Source organism: Coturnix japonica, chromosome 4 (genome assembly GCF_054131305.1).
Source record: "Coturnix japonica strain WE chromosome 4, WE-NBRP24, whole genome shotgun sequence".
NCBI lineage: Eukaryota > Metazoa > Chordata > Aves > Galliformes > Phasianidae > Coturnix > Coturnix japonica.
In genome coordinates, this window is record NC_140666.1 from 49,168,256 (window position 1) to 49,183,863 (window position 15,608).

Genomic DNA, 15,608 nt, shown 5'->3' on the forward strand with positions numbered 1-15,608 from the left:
TCCCCGGCTGAACAGCTGCACACAGTGACTAATGTGACTTTTCAGACACACTCTCCAATTCTGATGCAAATCTCTGTTGGCATCTTGCGAAGGGGATTAGCACGGGTCATGCAGGGCAGGAGCTCTGCTGCCATCCCTCTCTCTGTCCTTGCAGCGGAGTTTGGCTTTCCCTTACTGTTTACTCACTGAATCCCTTGGTCTTGTGCTGCTCTGAATGCCTCAGTTGTGCAACCACGCTGCCAGCAGCAGGGAAGCTTTGGCTCTCAGGTCCCCAGGAATCCAGCTAATAACTTAATAGCTTCTCGTCTCAACCCAGCTCTCTCTGCAAAGTGCTTTGTTATGAGCTGGGAGCACACAGATGGCAGAGCGCTGCTTATCTCCAGGCTGTCACATTGGGGTTATTCTCAGAACTGGGTGCCTTTACAGAGTCAGGTTTGCTGAGGTCTGCAGCTTTAGAGAACCTTTTCCACAAATAGGATTTGGTACAATGCAGAGAAAAGCAACAGCATCTGCACTCACAATGGTGGCTCGGGGACGCTACAGCTTCTTTCAGACGCACTCTGTAGGAGTTATCTCTACTGCTGTGTGGAATTGACCCAGAATGTGATACTGTTTCTTGTTTTTATGTTGGTTTTTTTGTAACTGTTTTTTTTTTTTTTTTAGTATGGTCCCATCTTTTGAGTGTAGAACACCACCACACCTTCTGCTAATGCTCTCTTCTGCATTTGTGTCTCTCTAGGAAAGGATGCCACAGACACCTCCCTTTGCAGCAATGTTTGACAGCAGTGGCTACAACAGGAATCTGTATCAGTCAAAAGAGGATGGCTGTGGAGGACTCTACTACCACGATAACAACCTCTTGTCAGGGTCTCTGGAAGCTCTGATCCAGCACTTAGTGCCCAGTGTAGATTATTATCCTGATGTAAGTATGAGATGTTGCACTGGCACCACATTGTTCAGAATCAACAGAAACTGGACATGAGAACAACTGTCACTTGAGAGTTTTTGTCCTGTCCAGATTCATGTGTGCCTTGAGGTTTTTTAGTATCTCTTTTAGAACAGAAGAATGGTACCAAAAGGTCTTGGGGGCAGGATGGCTAAGGGGTGAACTATGACACTTTTTGTTGACAGTCTCTGGCTGAAGACATAACTCTTCTTGACTTCATAGATGAATTTCCATTTCCAAGACAGGACCCTTACAGCTCCAAGATAGAAGTGTCCTTAAGCTCTTGGTTATCTATTAATGTTTAGTGTAAAATTTAGAAACAAAGCTACTTATGTACTGATTAGTCAAACATTATATATTTCAAGCTCAGAGAACTGAAACATTTTAGATTTTATGGTGGGTGTCATAAATACTAAACTACCAGCATGGGAGTGGATTGAATAATTCAAATATGCATCTCACAGTGAGTTCAAGTAGTTATATATGGAAAGCCAAGGCAAAATAAGGAACCTTTTCTTCTAGTCCCAGAACAAGTTATTATTTGTTCTGTAAAATCAAACTTTGTGCAAAGACTGATTGTTTTATCTGGAGAAACATGGGAACAAACAATATCTGTGTTGATAGTCAATGTAGATTGGACTTGCTGTGTGAATTGTATTCTCTTGTTGGGCTAGAAATTGTTATGCCATAGGGCACTGGCTCTTGCAGAGGTGTACAGCAGAGCAAAGGAAATGAGCTGAGATTCTGGGTGTTTTCAAGTACTAGGCTTGTAAGAACACTGTGTACAAAAGCAGAGCTAAACCAGCCCGGTCCTGTCTTGTTTTGGTTTAGTCTTGCCTAATTTGGCTCAAGCATGACGGTACAGCGCTGAGTCTGGAGCAATGACAAGTGTTCAATTAAGTGATTATTGCTGTAGTAATAACACTTGGTACAGCCAAATGCAGTTTTGTTCTACAGATATTAAAATGATTTGTCAGGAGCAGATTTAGAGAAAATATAAAATGATGGTGTCTTACCCTTGATCTGTCTTTCTCTTGTTTGCAGAGGACGTACATCTTCACCTTCCTTCTCAGTTCACGCTTGTTCATGCATCCCCATGAGCTTATGGCCAAAGTTTGCCATCTGTGCATTGAACAACAGAGACTAAGTGAGTCTGGCCAGGACAAGGTAATAATCACTCACTCTGAGAATCTGCCCTTTAGTCACTAACATCTGTGGGAAATCTCCACACTGCTCAGACCATCGTGCGTATTGCTGCTGCTGCACTTTTCATTTTACCAGTACGAGGGACAGAAATAAAAGTGATGGCTATTAATGGCACACTTTGCAATGTTTGCTTTTGTTTCAGTGTTCCAGCAGTATTAATGTGTAGTGTCAAAATGTTGGAAAGACATAACAACGAATTAAGCACATGAATGGGAGTTTCACTGACGTGTGCATTCTTGTTTCAGTCTTTGTGGAGTGGCTTAGCTTGCTGGCCACTCGCATGGGAATGCATTTTTTTTCCTGTGCATTCGTATAATATATAGTGAAAAGGAGACAGAATATGGATGTTGTCATAGAGCCTCTTTGCCAGTAGAAAACAACACAAATTGAGATACTTGAATCCTTGTCCCAGTTTTTGCCCATGATGTACTGTACGTACATACATAAGTGGTAATTGATGCTTATCACTTTGATAGTTGATAGCCATAAATTATGGAACCACTAATGTACATCTTGCTCTGTGACATTCTAATAATGAAGGGAAACATGTGGATATAGCTATTCTAAGCTTTTCCAGTTACCTGGGACCTAATTTCCAGCCCATTTAAGCCAATGAGAGTTTTTTCATTGGCCTTAATGGGTATTGACTCTGGGCTGTAATCCAATAAAGATTTAAGTTGAGCTTAAAAAATTAACTGACCTTCATACCCTTGCATTCTGTTGTATTCCCCAGAAAGGAATTCTATTTCTTTTGGATTAGCTGTGTCCTGTATTGCCTTTCCTCATAATGCTTCTCCGTTGTATTTTCAATTAGAACCGAATACGAAAAATTGCTCCTAAAATCCTGCAGCTCTTGACAGAATGGACAGAGACATTTCCTTATGATTTTCGAGATGAAAGAATGATGAGAAACTTAAAGGAGTTAGCACAAAGGGTAACCAGTGGTGATGAGGTAAGTTGCTTGTGAACACAGTTATTGGATAGAATGCTCTGATATTGCACATTTCTTATTGTTAATAACATGGTATGGCTCTGGGAGATTAAGGTAACTTGTTACAGTGGTTCTTGAAGGCAGAAAGTGTTTTCCCATACCTACTTTAAGAAGGAATGCTATAGCAAAAGCAGATCCCCTTCAAAGCAGAGTTCTCCCCATCCCTAAAACCATGAAACAATCACAATGTGTGCAGACAAGCACAACTTTGTGGAGGTTTATATTTTTCATTTTTAATTATTTTGCTTGGAAGAAACCAGATAAAGTATTGGGAAGTTTGCACCTTGTGAAATCCCTACCTGTGTGGTGTGAATAACATTTGCTGGAATCAGGCCTCTGATCTTTATGTCAGTGGAATAGTTATTGCAGGCTTGGGAAGAAGTTTTGAGAGAAAAACTGGATCAAGAAGAATCATCTTGTGTTTAAAGGACTGGATCTGGATTCAGTCTGTTGTATTCCTTCCTCTGAAAGCAGAGCATGAGAAAATCGGTTCATCTTTTTCTAAGTGCAGGTTCTCAGGCCAAAGTAAATTTTCGTGGAGGTCTTATGAAATACTCTGCTGCTTAATTGATACTTGTCTTTTAAGTACTGAAATAAACTCAACCAAAATTCAAGGCTTATTTTCACTTAGTGGAAAGGCAGTTAACAAGGCTTTGATAAGCATCTCATGTGTAGCTGGCACAACATCAAGATTGCAAAAGACACTGGAGTGGCATTTGGAAGAGCTATAAACACAAAGAGCAATTGCTAAATGGCATCATGTTTCTAGTCTTCCTCAGCTTAATATTACATACATAAGCTGTTTAATAATGATATGGACAAGGCAGCAACAGCCTGTTAACAAGCTTCAGTAGGTAAGCTCTACTGGGAGGAGTTGTGAGTGCTGCCAAAGCCTGAAAAGACCTTAAGAGGCTATAAATAAGGGTGGAAAAGAACAAATGGAAAATTATTTGGAAGCTGTGTTGTGAAAGAGAGGAGGAACAAAAGAAGAGAGGTAAAGGGACTGAGATGCAGTATGGAGTATAAATGAAAAAGAGCAAACACAAGTTTAGAGTTACTACAAGATATCTCTAAAGGGGACTTTGGATTGTGGACAGGATAGGTTTGCTTTTCCAAAAGCTGGACGAGGTACTAGAAAATGATCTGTGGGCAGCAGTCTTACTCTGACAGGGAGCTACAGATTTTCCCTAACTTCCATGTGCTGCACGTCCATGTGACTTCAAGTGTTCCCTTAGAACAATAAAGGGAAAGCAAGTGCTGCAGTAAATTGACCTGCATTATTGTGAACTGTATGTAACAGCAAATAGCAGCTTCCTTGGTCCCGCTTTTCTGCATGTTGATTGGATTTCTTTTTGTGAGTTATTACTTTGAAACAGCCTTTTCCAGTTCACCTGTCTTTTACTTGTAGCTTCCTATTCCACTTTCTCAATTACTGTGCTCCACTGCTAGGAGCTGTCCCTGAGAATCCAGCTGAAACCATTCACCACTTCAAGATATTGTTCCATCCAAAAAATCTACAGTATATTGAAGCATGATAATTAATTTCTTAATATATGTATTTTTAATCTCTGTATTTCATTCCATTCCTACCACTTTTCCTCTCACTTTCCTGAGAGGTCATGCATATGAAATCGTTCCAGATATTGTTCTAGTCCCTTTCATTGATTAACTGACCTTTCTTTCTAGTTAAGCCTTATGAAGCTTTTAGCATCAGCTGTTGCCTCTGTTTGCCTGATCAGTTCCATGAAAATGCTGCTCAGTGTCTTTTTCTTTAAAAACATTTGATGGGTAGATGCAAAAGCCACATCAAAGACACTCCTGTGCTGTCTGGTCCTCAGAAGTTTTAAAATATAACTAAATATCAGCGTTCCTTTTATTAACAGCTACAAAACTTATTAGGTGTGGTACAAATAGAAAGTGGTGTCTTAAAAAAAAAAAAAAAAAAAAAAAGCTTAAATTTAAATAAAATAAAATAAACTAGAGCTTAGGAAGATTTAACGATGATAATCCTGATTTCACAGCTCTTGTTGCTGCATTGATGTAGGAGCTAAGAGGCAAGTTAGTCATAAGTTGTCCAAATAAAACAGACGGTAAACTTGTTCAAGCATCATCTACCAGGAAAGAGGAGTGTGTAATGTTTTGGAGTTCAGTTAAGAGTTTAAGGAACAGGATAGTGAAAGCTAATAGCTCAGGTTGTCTTCTTTCTGTGTGGTTATACAAAACAAGAGTTCAAGTAGTTCAGCTTCACAGATTCACCAGTTTTCTCCCTAGTTCGGTTATCAGTTTTGGGTTGACATGAGCCACAAATTCAGATGAGGTTTATTGGTTTGTTTTGAAGATTAACCCACTGATTGTTAGGTGGTTTCCACAACAAGCCAATATCCATCTGAAGAGTTTCAGATGCATTTTTTATCTCGGTTGCTTTCCAGCTAAGCAAGGATATGCTTCATAAAGTTGTCTTACATTGTACTTCCAAAAAATTGGGAAAGGAAAAAGGCCAGTGAGGCGCATCTGTCTATAGAAAATCGAAACACATAGAGACCAGAATTTACCACAGAACAATCCAAATTCAGCCTTGGTTGAGTACCACTGGCCTCAAGAATGAATTTGACCCAAAATAGTGCTGTTTACTTGGTTAAATTTGGAAATACTTATATCAGCTTTGGAGAGAAGGCTTAATTCATTAGAGTATGGAAAAAGTTCATGTGTTTGATCACACAATATTTTGCTGCTAGTAGGTTTTGGATGCTCATTTTTTCAACTATTTATATTGTCCATCAATTGCTGTAGGCTTCTGTCTGGAATTTGGAAGATGGGCCACTGGGGGTCAGTTACAGAGCTTTGCATCAGCGTCAGTCTGCTTTGGTATCATGCAGACTTTAATACTGTCCTTTTCCTACTTGAGAACATCTCTTCATTGTTTCATGTCACAGATGTATCGGAAGAATGTCCAGCAGCTTCTCCAGAACCTGCTACGAAAGCTCGCAACTGTTAGCCAGTATGAGGAAGTACTTGCAAAAATCAGTGCAGCATCCACAGATCGCCTCACAGTCTTAAAGACCAAGCCACAGTCCATCCAGAGGGACATAATCACTGTCTGCAATGATCCCTACACATTAGCTCAGCAGCTGACACACATAGAGCTTGTGAGTTTCAATTTTTTCCGGTGTGGTTTTATTCTTCTTCTTTTGAAATGCAAGTTAACAGAGGATCTGACTTGACTGCTTGTGTGCTTTATTTAGGAGAGACTTAATTACATTGGGCCAGAAGAATTTGTCCAAGCGTTTGTACAAAAGGATCCTTTGGATAATGACAAGGTAATTTGGAGATCTGGAGCAGCTCTGAAACGTGACGTTTAACATCCTAAATTGAAATGCCCTCTGAACTGAAATCAAGGACCAGCAGAAGCAAGCTTTAAAGTGAAAAGGCTTTAGTATTCATCATAACAATTTTGTTTCATCAATGCTTTTTCTTCCTGGAGCGTGCCTCCAGGATCTCCAGAACACAGAAAACAAATTGCATTGGCCTAACCCATTTGCTGTTTATTTGTTTGTTTGTTTTAGACTGAGGGGAAACTTAATCCTGTGAGTATTTTCTTCTAGCAACCTTTGTGTTTGACAGCACAAAACTGCATTTAACTATGGCTTTTATGTTACTCACTTTCAACGTCTGCTCTTCCTTTTACTAAACTGAAGGTAGAGCAGTACTACTACTATTTTGGGTACTGTCTTCAAGATTATTTGTGCTCTTTAAATTGTACAAAGGGAGTTTGTAATCCAGCTAGCACTAGAATTACCATCCAGACTAAAACCAACCAACAGAATAGGATGACTAATTGGAACAGGCTCTGTCCAGCAAGGCTGTGGATGCCCCTTCTCTGAAAGCATTCAGGGCCAGGCTGGATGAGGCTTTGAGCAACCTGGTCTAGAGGGAGGTGTCACTGCCTATAGCAGGGGGTTGGAACTAGATGATCTTAAAGGTCCCTTCCAACCCAAACCATTATGTCATTCTATGACTCAACTTTATATTCCATTTTCCTGTGAGATGGTATCTTACAATGACTTTATTTAATATTAAGCAGATACTTACCACTGTTTGCCTAACTCTATCCTGATTCCTCAAAGCATGCTGGTGGGTCTAAGAGAAGATAATGTATTCTACATGGTTCTAAGAGTGCCCCACTGGGTCAGCAGCTCAAGAAGAAGTGATGCATACCCAGAGACTGTCAATTCTACTTTACCTCTAAGTTTTTTGTCGTTGTTGGTTTATTGAGTGAATCCTGATCCCTTTACAGCATCTTGAGATGGCAAGCCAAAAGATCCCTCTTGGGTGGATATTTGTAGTAAAAACTGATGTTTTTCCTCTTCAGAGCTGCTACGGAGATCGAAAGAAGAGCCGTAACCTGGAAGCATATGTGGAATGGTTTAACAGGCTCAGTTACTTGGTTGCAACAGAAATCTGTATGGTGAGCAAAGACTTCATCTGCTAAAATATTTTATTTAATCATCAAAACCATGGAGTCTTTTTGCTGTGGTGATATTATAGTGCATTAGCTCTCCTTGGGACAGAAATGGGTGTTGTTTCTTTTGGGGCTGCATTGGTGCTGTTTCCTGCTAAAAATCACAAGCATGTGCATTTCTTACAGCCCGTGAAGAAGAAGCACAGAGCAAGAGTGATAGAATATTTCATTGATGTGGCACGGGAATGTTTTAACATTGGGAACTTCAACTCCTTAATGGCTATTATTTGTAAGTATGCATCCTCGGGCATGTTGTCCCTGTTTCAATCTGGGTAAATGAAGTGCAATGCTTTCTGTGGAATTCTGCTGCTTAGCATGCAGTTGGGAGGGGAAGAAGTGGCAGCGAACTGCTAAATGATATTGTAGTATTACTTCCATAAGAAATTATTTACTCTTTAATGTACATCACAGGTAAGTTTTCATTGTAACTCTTAGATCTCCACTTTTTGCATCAGACTTTAATGCTAAGTTGAAATAGAAAATCTGGTAGTATGAAATATTGATGTCTTACATAATTTCTAAAGTACCACAAATATCCAAGTGGTTTGAAAATTCCACATCTTTATATCTGATAGGAAACTGTTGGGGGTATTTGTTGAAATGGGAAATCTTCCCAGATACATGCAATTTTCAGTTAAATTTGTAAAAGAAAGAATTCAGAGAATTTTGCTTTTTTACTGCATATTCAGGTTTAACAAGACCGCATGAAATAATGTTACAGTATTTTGTTAGAGCCTTTTTTTCCGCAAAATATATGCTGATCTTTGTTTCCAATGTGTTTTTATCACTGGACTTTCAACAAAATACTGTCTGATTTCTGAAAATATGTATTATTGTTAATAGCTCCTTTGGATTAGGAATGCTTAACAGCCTTAAATAATCTCCAAGATTTTTAAATGTTCAAACAATTTCTCCTATATCTCTTATAGCTGGCATGAACATGAGTCCTGTTTCTCGATTAAAGAAAACGTGGGCAAAAGTGAAGACTGCCAAATTTGATATTCTTGAGGTAAGCTCAACCAATTCCTGGGTGCATGGCTGTTGTTAGCATGCTACTTTAAACTGCTCTGAAATTTGCTTTATGGCAAGTTTAATTTAGTATATATTTGCTATTAATAGAGTAGCCAGCGGGAGCAGGGAGATGACTGTCCTGCTGAACTCAGTTCTGGTGAGGTTGCATCTTGGAAACTGTGTTCAGTTTTTGGGCCCTTAGTACTAGAAAAGCATGGAGGCCCTGAAGTGTGTCCAGAGAAGAGCAGTGAAGTTGCTAAGGCATCTGGAGCACAAGTCTTATGAAGAGAGGCTGAGGGAACTGGGATTGTTTAGTCTGGAGAAGATTCAGGAGAGACTTTTTAGCCCTCTATAACTGCCTGAAGGGAGGTTGTGAGGAGGTAGGGGTTAACCTCTTCTCCTGGTGGTTGGACAGCTGGCCTCAAGTTGCATTAGGGGAGGTTCAGGTTGAATATTAGGAAAAAATTACTCTCCAAAAGGGTGGTCAGTCATGAATAGGCTGCCCAAGGAGTTGTTGGAGTCACTGTCTCTGGAGGTGTATTAAAATAGGTAACCTCTTGAAAGGCAGATATATAAGAGGTTGGCACTGATTCACCTAATGCAGTTTTGTCTTTGAAAATGAAGGTTAGCTGTTAGGCGGCTGCTTTGTCCATTCAGAGAAATTAATCTTGATTGATTGCCAATTAATTTCAGATAGTAGAGACTTTTGGCAAAGATTGTGTAGGGGCAGCAATATATGAGTTTGTGATTTACTCAGGAAATTATTCACAAGTTAATGAGCTTGGTCTAAATGGCAGTTGTTTAACTCACTCTATAAGTAATATAGAGGCAGTGTAATGTTCATGACACAAGCATGAGGTGTTTATTAATATCAAGAGATTTGACTTGTGCTCTGACAATGGATTAAAGCTTGACAGTTGTAGCCACGCTTCCTTCCTGCACCCTTGGGTGGGAGATGGACCTTTTTGTGTCGAGGGTGACTGCTAAGCCCTTATTCAGCTCGCAATGTCACAGTCCTACCTCATTCAAACATATTATGCAGGCTGGGCTCTGCTGGTTAAGAACGTGTTTTGTGATCTGTACAATCATCCTGACCACTACCAGGTTTAGATGCCTTATCTCCCTCTGTCACTGCATACATAGTAAAAGCAGAATATTACTGCTAAGACCTATTGGTTCATGACTGACTTTTGAGTTAAAGATGAGCCAAATTCTTGATGGAGAAGAAAATAAGAGGTCTATGGTGCCTGCCTTTGTTTTCCTGCTGCCAACTTGTATTGGATCCCTTCTTGTGCTGAGTGAATGTTTTTTTCAATCATGCTTCTCTTCTGATTGAAGGAACAAATGAAAAGATGCCCCAGTTCTTTAAAAGGCTCTACTTTAAAAGCTCTCTCTTTTTAAAACAGTTGCTCAAGTGAAAAAGTGTTGTGCCTGGTGATGACAGTGGCTCTCTAAAGCTCATTATTTACATTTCTTCATGCTTTGTAGCATCAGATGGACCCTTCTAGCAATTTTTATAATTACCGGACTGCTCTGCGTGGAGCAACCCAAAGGTCCTTGACAGCTCATAGCAGCAGAGAGAAGGTATGTGCACAAATGATTTGACAATGGGCAGAGATGAAATAAGCTCGTTAAGTTGCATGGTAAGCTTTTCTCTGGAGATTCTGATTTTCAGAGGTGCTGATAATTGCTGAAGGGAAGGATAAGTAGAAGTGCTGATGAAAATGTGAGAGGACAGAGTAGACGCAGGAAGAATAACCAGTGGTCTCAAAGAGACGCAGCTGGGTGTCTTTCAGTTTTAAGTGGCTTTAGAATCTACTAAGGAAAGAAAGATATTCTAAAACTGAAATACAGACAGATCTTTGGTCTAGATTCCATGGAGTCTCTTTCCTTTATAGTGTTAGATGAGCATTAAATAAACTCTAGATTTTCTTACTTGAGAAGGTGAGCTGAATCAGGTATTAGAAGGAAACAGCAAGTTAAAGTCCCCCTTCACTGATTTCTGGACTTGATGCAAATGATGTATTAACAAGGGTGGCTTTGTTTCTTTACTCTTCAAAATAAATTAGCTTTTGAGAAGTAAAGTGGATTTGGTCACACATGAATCCAGAATCACAGTTGTAGCTCTTGTGAAAAAGAGCCACCCATTCCTAGCTGCCACTCATAGAAGCAGTTGTTCATTAACTACTTTTTTGGGGTGAGTTTTAGGACTTCATAGAAAGAGCTCACGCATTGTGAAATATTGCAGTGAAGTCTTGCTTGGAAGTAGATATGGTGACATTTGTTTTATTCCCAGTTGCTACAAGGATGTCTGGTTATGCAAAATTTTGTGTGCAAATTAAAATACACTCATCTGGAGGATTTAAGAATATTACAATGTTATCCAGAGACAAATAGTTTAATTTGTTCATTTGTGCTCTGTGCTTGAGCCAATCAGTGCCAAGACTTGCTTGAACTCAGGGAAATGCAGTTCAAAAGTCATTTACTGTTTTTCTAAGCACACCTCATAGCCGCAGTAAGCAAACAGTCAAGTGCCAACAAGTGCTTCAGTTGTGACCTTGGGAGAACCACGTGCCAAGAAAACGTCAAGATAATGGAAGCAGTTTGGCACAAAGCTGGAAAGGAAACTACATGGGCTAGCTAACCATCCAAGGGAGGACTTTCCTCATAGAGGAACATCATGTCTTATAAAATGTAGCGCATGCAGAATTTTTGTTTGGTGAAAGGAGAGAGAAATAATGCAGATCTTATTTTTCGATATTTTGCTTAGCTTTTGTATCACATGGCTTCTTTTGAATGTCCTCTGTAGAGCAGTATAGTTTTAGTCAGCACTGGACTCAGAGTAATTTTGTTCTTTCCTTAGATTGTGATACCATTCTTCAGCCTCTTGATCAAAGATATTTACTTCCTCAACGAGGGTTGTGCCAATCGTCTTCCAAATGGTCATGTCAATTTTGAAGTAAGTAGACCACTGTGACACCGAGTGGGGTTTTTGTATAGCGTCAGCCTCTTCAGCAGAAAACTCAAGGCAGATCTTGATTCAGGTTCCACTGGATTTTAGCGTATAAATTGAGTACATCTGTTCTTCTCACAGGAGTGAGGAGGTCATCAGGAAAGTGCAGTTATGATGGAGTCTGAATATTTATGGAAACCAATTCAATAGTCACAGGTTTTTAGTTGGAAAACTCAAAACTTTTTCCCAGTGCTCAAATTCATATAAATATTTCAACTCATACATTTGTTTATGCTTAACCATTAATCGTAGAAATTAGTATTTTTGGTCTTCTTTAGAACCCCAGAAGTAAAAGGTGAGTTCATACTTGTTGAGATACATATGTGGTATTTATGTGTGAATCACAGAACCGGATAATATAGGAGCAATGAAGGAGTTTTGAGCCTGTTCCAGTAATGCTTTTGCCTTTGATTTCATGTTTCTTATCTGTGGATTACCCCATGATTTGTTTTCTAGTGCTTTCTCTTCTATAGACATCTGGGTCACTCACACAAAATGACACTGATTTCACTTCTTGTAATCAGCCTCAATTAGCCTGGTTCTAAAGTTAGACGGTTTGATGGTCTGGAATGCCTTTTTTCACAAAGAATACAAGTACCCTTGAGGCATGTTAAACTTTAATTGAAAGAACTTATCAATGAGTGACATCAACACACTACATGGGGAATTTTTATTTTTGGCATCAACTTGCGGCAAGAAAATGGAGTGTTTCATGTTGATTAACTTGGAATGGAACATCTGGATTTCCAAATGTCAGTGTGAAGCATCTGTAGACTTGATGTGAAAATTACTGAATACTTCACTGTGAAACAATGAGTATCATCAAATGTGGAAGTTGGGTGTAGAACTATTATCAGCTACTTGAAAGGAAATTGAGTGCAGATCATGATGTGCTATTTATATTCATAAATAACAATTTCACCAGAGCTGAGGATTGGGAAGTCATTCCAGGTTGAGGTAGAAATGCAAGAGTTGTTCAGTTAAGTCATGTATAAAATTCAGCGAGCTCCCAAGCCTTGGACTTGAAACTGGGATCTCTCTGCTCTTTAAGATATGTTCAGGTAAATAATACCCTCTTGTATCTTTGTTTCCCATTCTACTCTGGCAGAAGTTTTGGGAATTGGCAAAACAAGTCAGCGAGTTTATGACATGGAAGCAAGTGGAGTGTCCATTTGAAAGGGATCGGAAGATTCTGCAGTATTTGCTCACTATCCCAGTCTTCAGCGATGATGGTAAGGGGCCCTGGAATTCCTGCAGATCCTGTGTCACTGGTTATTGTTTTGCCTCTGTCCTTGTTAGGTCATTGCTTCCTCCCAGTAAAGACGGTATTTGACCTGAAACATCTCTGTCTGGAAAGTTTTAAAAAATGCTTCTCCCTTACAAATAAGAGAGAAAATAAGATTTTTCTTTTTAAGCTGCAAAAATTGACTGTGACCTTTTCTTTAAAATGGGATGAAAATACTTGATTTGATATACAGTCCCTGTAAATATCATTTGAAGTTTATTTATATAGACTTTCAGGACACTTAAAAGGGTGCTGCTTGAGAAAGGAAACTGGGACTTGGATGGTTTCTTACGAAACGCCATAGCCCTAGGCTCAATTTTTCCTTTTTGAGTGTTTCCTTCCACTCTTGTGCTTTTCAGCTCACACTGAATTTCTTTTTTTTTTTTTTTTCCTTTTTCCTTCAGGGCAGTCTTTGTTCTCATGCACTTTTTGTTAGAATTGTCTGGATGTAATTATAAGCAATGTTGTACTTTATGATGGGATTCTGTAGCCCTAATCTGAGGGATGGGTAATGTAAGCCTGCTTCATTTAACTTCCAACTTCCATCCATTTCCCAGGTCGAGCAGATTTTTAAATGCCAGTGGATTTAACTTATTGTATTTGCTTGTGATTGCAGCACTTTACTTGGCTTCCTATGAGAGCGAAAGTCCTGAGAATCACGTTGAGAAGGACAGATGGAAGACTCTGAGGTTTGTGTCAAAGGTTACTCACATCAGTGAATAAAGAGAATAGGATCTGGAGCTAGCATCAAACAGTTAAAACCAAATGGCACACTGTGTGTTTCAACAGATGGGCCTCAATGTCAGCATAAATCACCCTTTCGCTCTGGAACTCTTGGAAAAAATGAGCACAGTTTTCATCTGATGGGAGTCAAAAGAAGTAATTGAGTATCTTAATTTGTTACATTACTCAATGTAGGAAAAGTACTTTCTGAGCTTTGAAGAAATCTGGTTTTCAGGGAGCCCTTTCTGGAGATATTATATCCCTTTCTGAACTTAGTTTTTTCAGAGATCACAAAGATTGTCCTGAGTCTCGGAGAAAACTGATCATGTGAATAGATAAGAGACGTAGAATTAAATAGTATGTGCATTCCACACAGAAGCAAGGTGGACAGAGAAAGTCTGTGGGCTTGTAGATCTGCGATAACGCCAACCTCAGTTTCACAGGATCCTTATCTGAGGCACTCTGAAACTATCTAAGGAGATTTACATCATTCTAATGGCTGTTTTGTTCATGTTTCCCTCTTCATTTCAGGTCTACGCTTCTGGGCAGAGTGTAATGCATGGGATGGCTGCTGTTGCTGTCACCGAGGGGCATGGCGTGGTTTATGTTTTTATGCACCAAGTGGTGTTCAAAGTGATGAAAACTGTGCAGTCAGATGAGATAACTTGTCAACAAAGATGAAACAAGTTAACTCAAGAACAAACAGGCAGCTTCTCCTATCAGACAGATGAGATTAAATCACAGCCCACTCTCAACTTCAGTATTGATTGAGGACAGCATTGATAGAAGTCTTTGAAGAGCTCAGATGCTGCCCGTGAATCATTTCACACCTGGATGGAACATTTTTTTCCTTCTTCCTGCTGGAGCTAGCTGCTACAAGGACTCTAATACGATGTTATGGAGGAGAAAAAAAATCACTGTTCCTTACAGGGGAAACCCAGGTCTGCATTGACTTCCTGATAAGCTGAAGATAGCCAGGAACTCTGGTCAGGACTGCTATCAAGGGAAAGGACTGGACACAACAAATTGGCTGCTGGGGGGGGGTTTCTCCCCACCACTGTAATGGTGGCTATTTCTTTTTCCATTATGTTTTTGAGTTGGCTGCTGGCAGGCAAACTCATTATAAGTTATTAAAAAATATATTAAGTAATAAAAATTAAGACCGTGGTAGATCAAACACTTGCTAAAAATATAGTAGCTATGTAGCATGGACTATTTTACAACTTATAGAGAGGTTTTTTTCTTTCTTTCAGTTGTTTATAACTAACCACTACATGCTACAGACATTCGCATTTTTACTATACAGTTTTGTTACTCTAATTTTCCATATTTGACCTTCTTATATTAGGTTGAAAAGCTGACTTTTCTAGAATGGTCTCTGAGAAATGGATGTACAAACTATGTTGAAATATGGAAGTATGTTTGTAAGTCATTTTTATAATTGCATTTTTGGTAACAATGGAGAACACAACCCAGTTTGATGGAGTTAGCAAGATGCAAAAAAATGAAACAAAAAATACCAACCGAGGCTTCTTCCCAAGTACATCTGTGAACAAAGCAGTCTCATTGCTTGCTTTATGGGTTATTGTTCTGTGAAGTAATTCACTGTGTTACACACCTAGTGAGTTTGTAGTAGCTCTGAATACGTAGCCACTCTATTTATGCTAGGAAGAACCAATGGGGGGAAAAGAAACTGTAGCTGTAGATCAACCCTGGATGCGAAATCACTAAGCATAAGCTAATACCTGGCAAAACAGGTATTTGCAATTATCCTACCACTGTTATTAAGGGGGAAAAAAAAGAATAAAGATATCTATTGCACTCATCTGTTGAGTTTTCAGGTAAGGCTGATGTTTAAGTCAATATTCTGTCTATCCCTTTCCAGGGAGGTATTTAATTTCTGAATTCTCTAGA

The 15,608-nt window shown here is 39.3% G+C and overlaps 1 protein-coding gene across 6 annotated transcripts in view; it reads left to right on the forward strand.

Moving 5' to 3' along the window:
* Positions 1 to 15,519, forward strand: part of RASGEF1B (RasGEF domain family member 1B) — a 96,968-nt gene extending 81,449 nt beyond the window's left edge. For 5 of the 6 annotated variants that reach the window (XM_015861798.3, XM_085546695.1, XM_015861796.3 and 2 more), the window contains 13 exons: positions 740 to 922; positions 1,991 to 2,113; positions 2,967 to 3,104; positions 6,077 to 6,289; positions 6,386 to 6,460; positions 7,513 to 7,608; positions 7,789 to 7,891; positions 8,592 to 8,671; positions 10,162 to 10,257; positions 11,537 to 11,632; positions 12,795 to 12,918; positions 13,588 to 13,660; positions 14,226 to 15,519. In XM_015861798.3, coding sequence (XP_015717284.2) covers positions 740 to 922; positions 1,991 to 2,113; positions 2,967 to 3,104; positions 6,077 to 6,289; positions 6,386 to 6,460; positions 7,513 to 7,608; positions 7,789 to 7,891; positions 8,592 to 8,671; positions 10,162 to 10,257; positions 11,537 to 11,632; positions 12,795 to 12,918; positions 13,588 to 13,660; positions 14,226 to 14,250 — 1,425 coding nt within the window. In that variant the 3' untranslated portion in view covers positions 14,251 to 15,519. Of the gene's footprint in view, positions 1 to 739; positions 923 to 1,990; positions 2,114 to 2,966; positions 3,105 to 6,076; positions 6,290 to 6,385; positions 6,461 to 7,512; positions 7,609 to 7,788; positions 7,892 to 8,591; positions 8,672 to 10,079; positions 10,258 to 11,536; positions 11,633 to 12,794; positions 12,919 to 13,587; positions 13,661 to 14,225 lie in introns of those variants that run through there. The other variant, XM_085546696.1, reaches the window with a different exon arrangement.
* Positions 15,520 to 15,608: the final 89 nt, after the last annotated feature.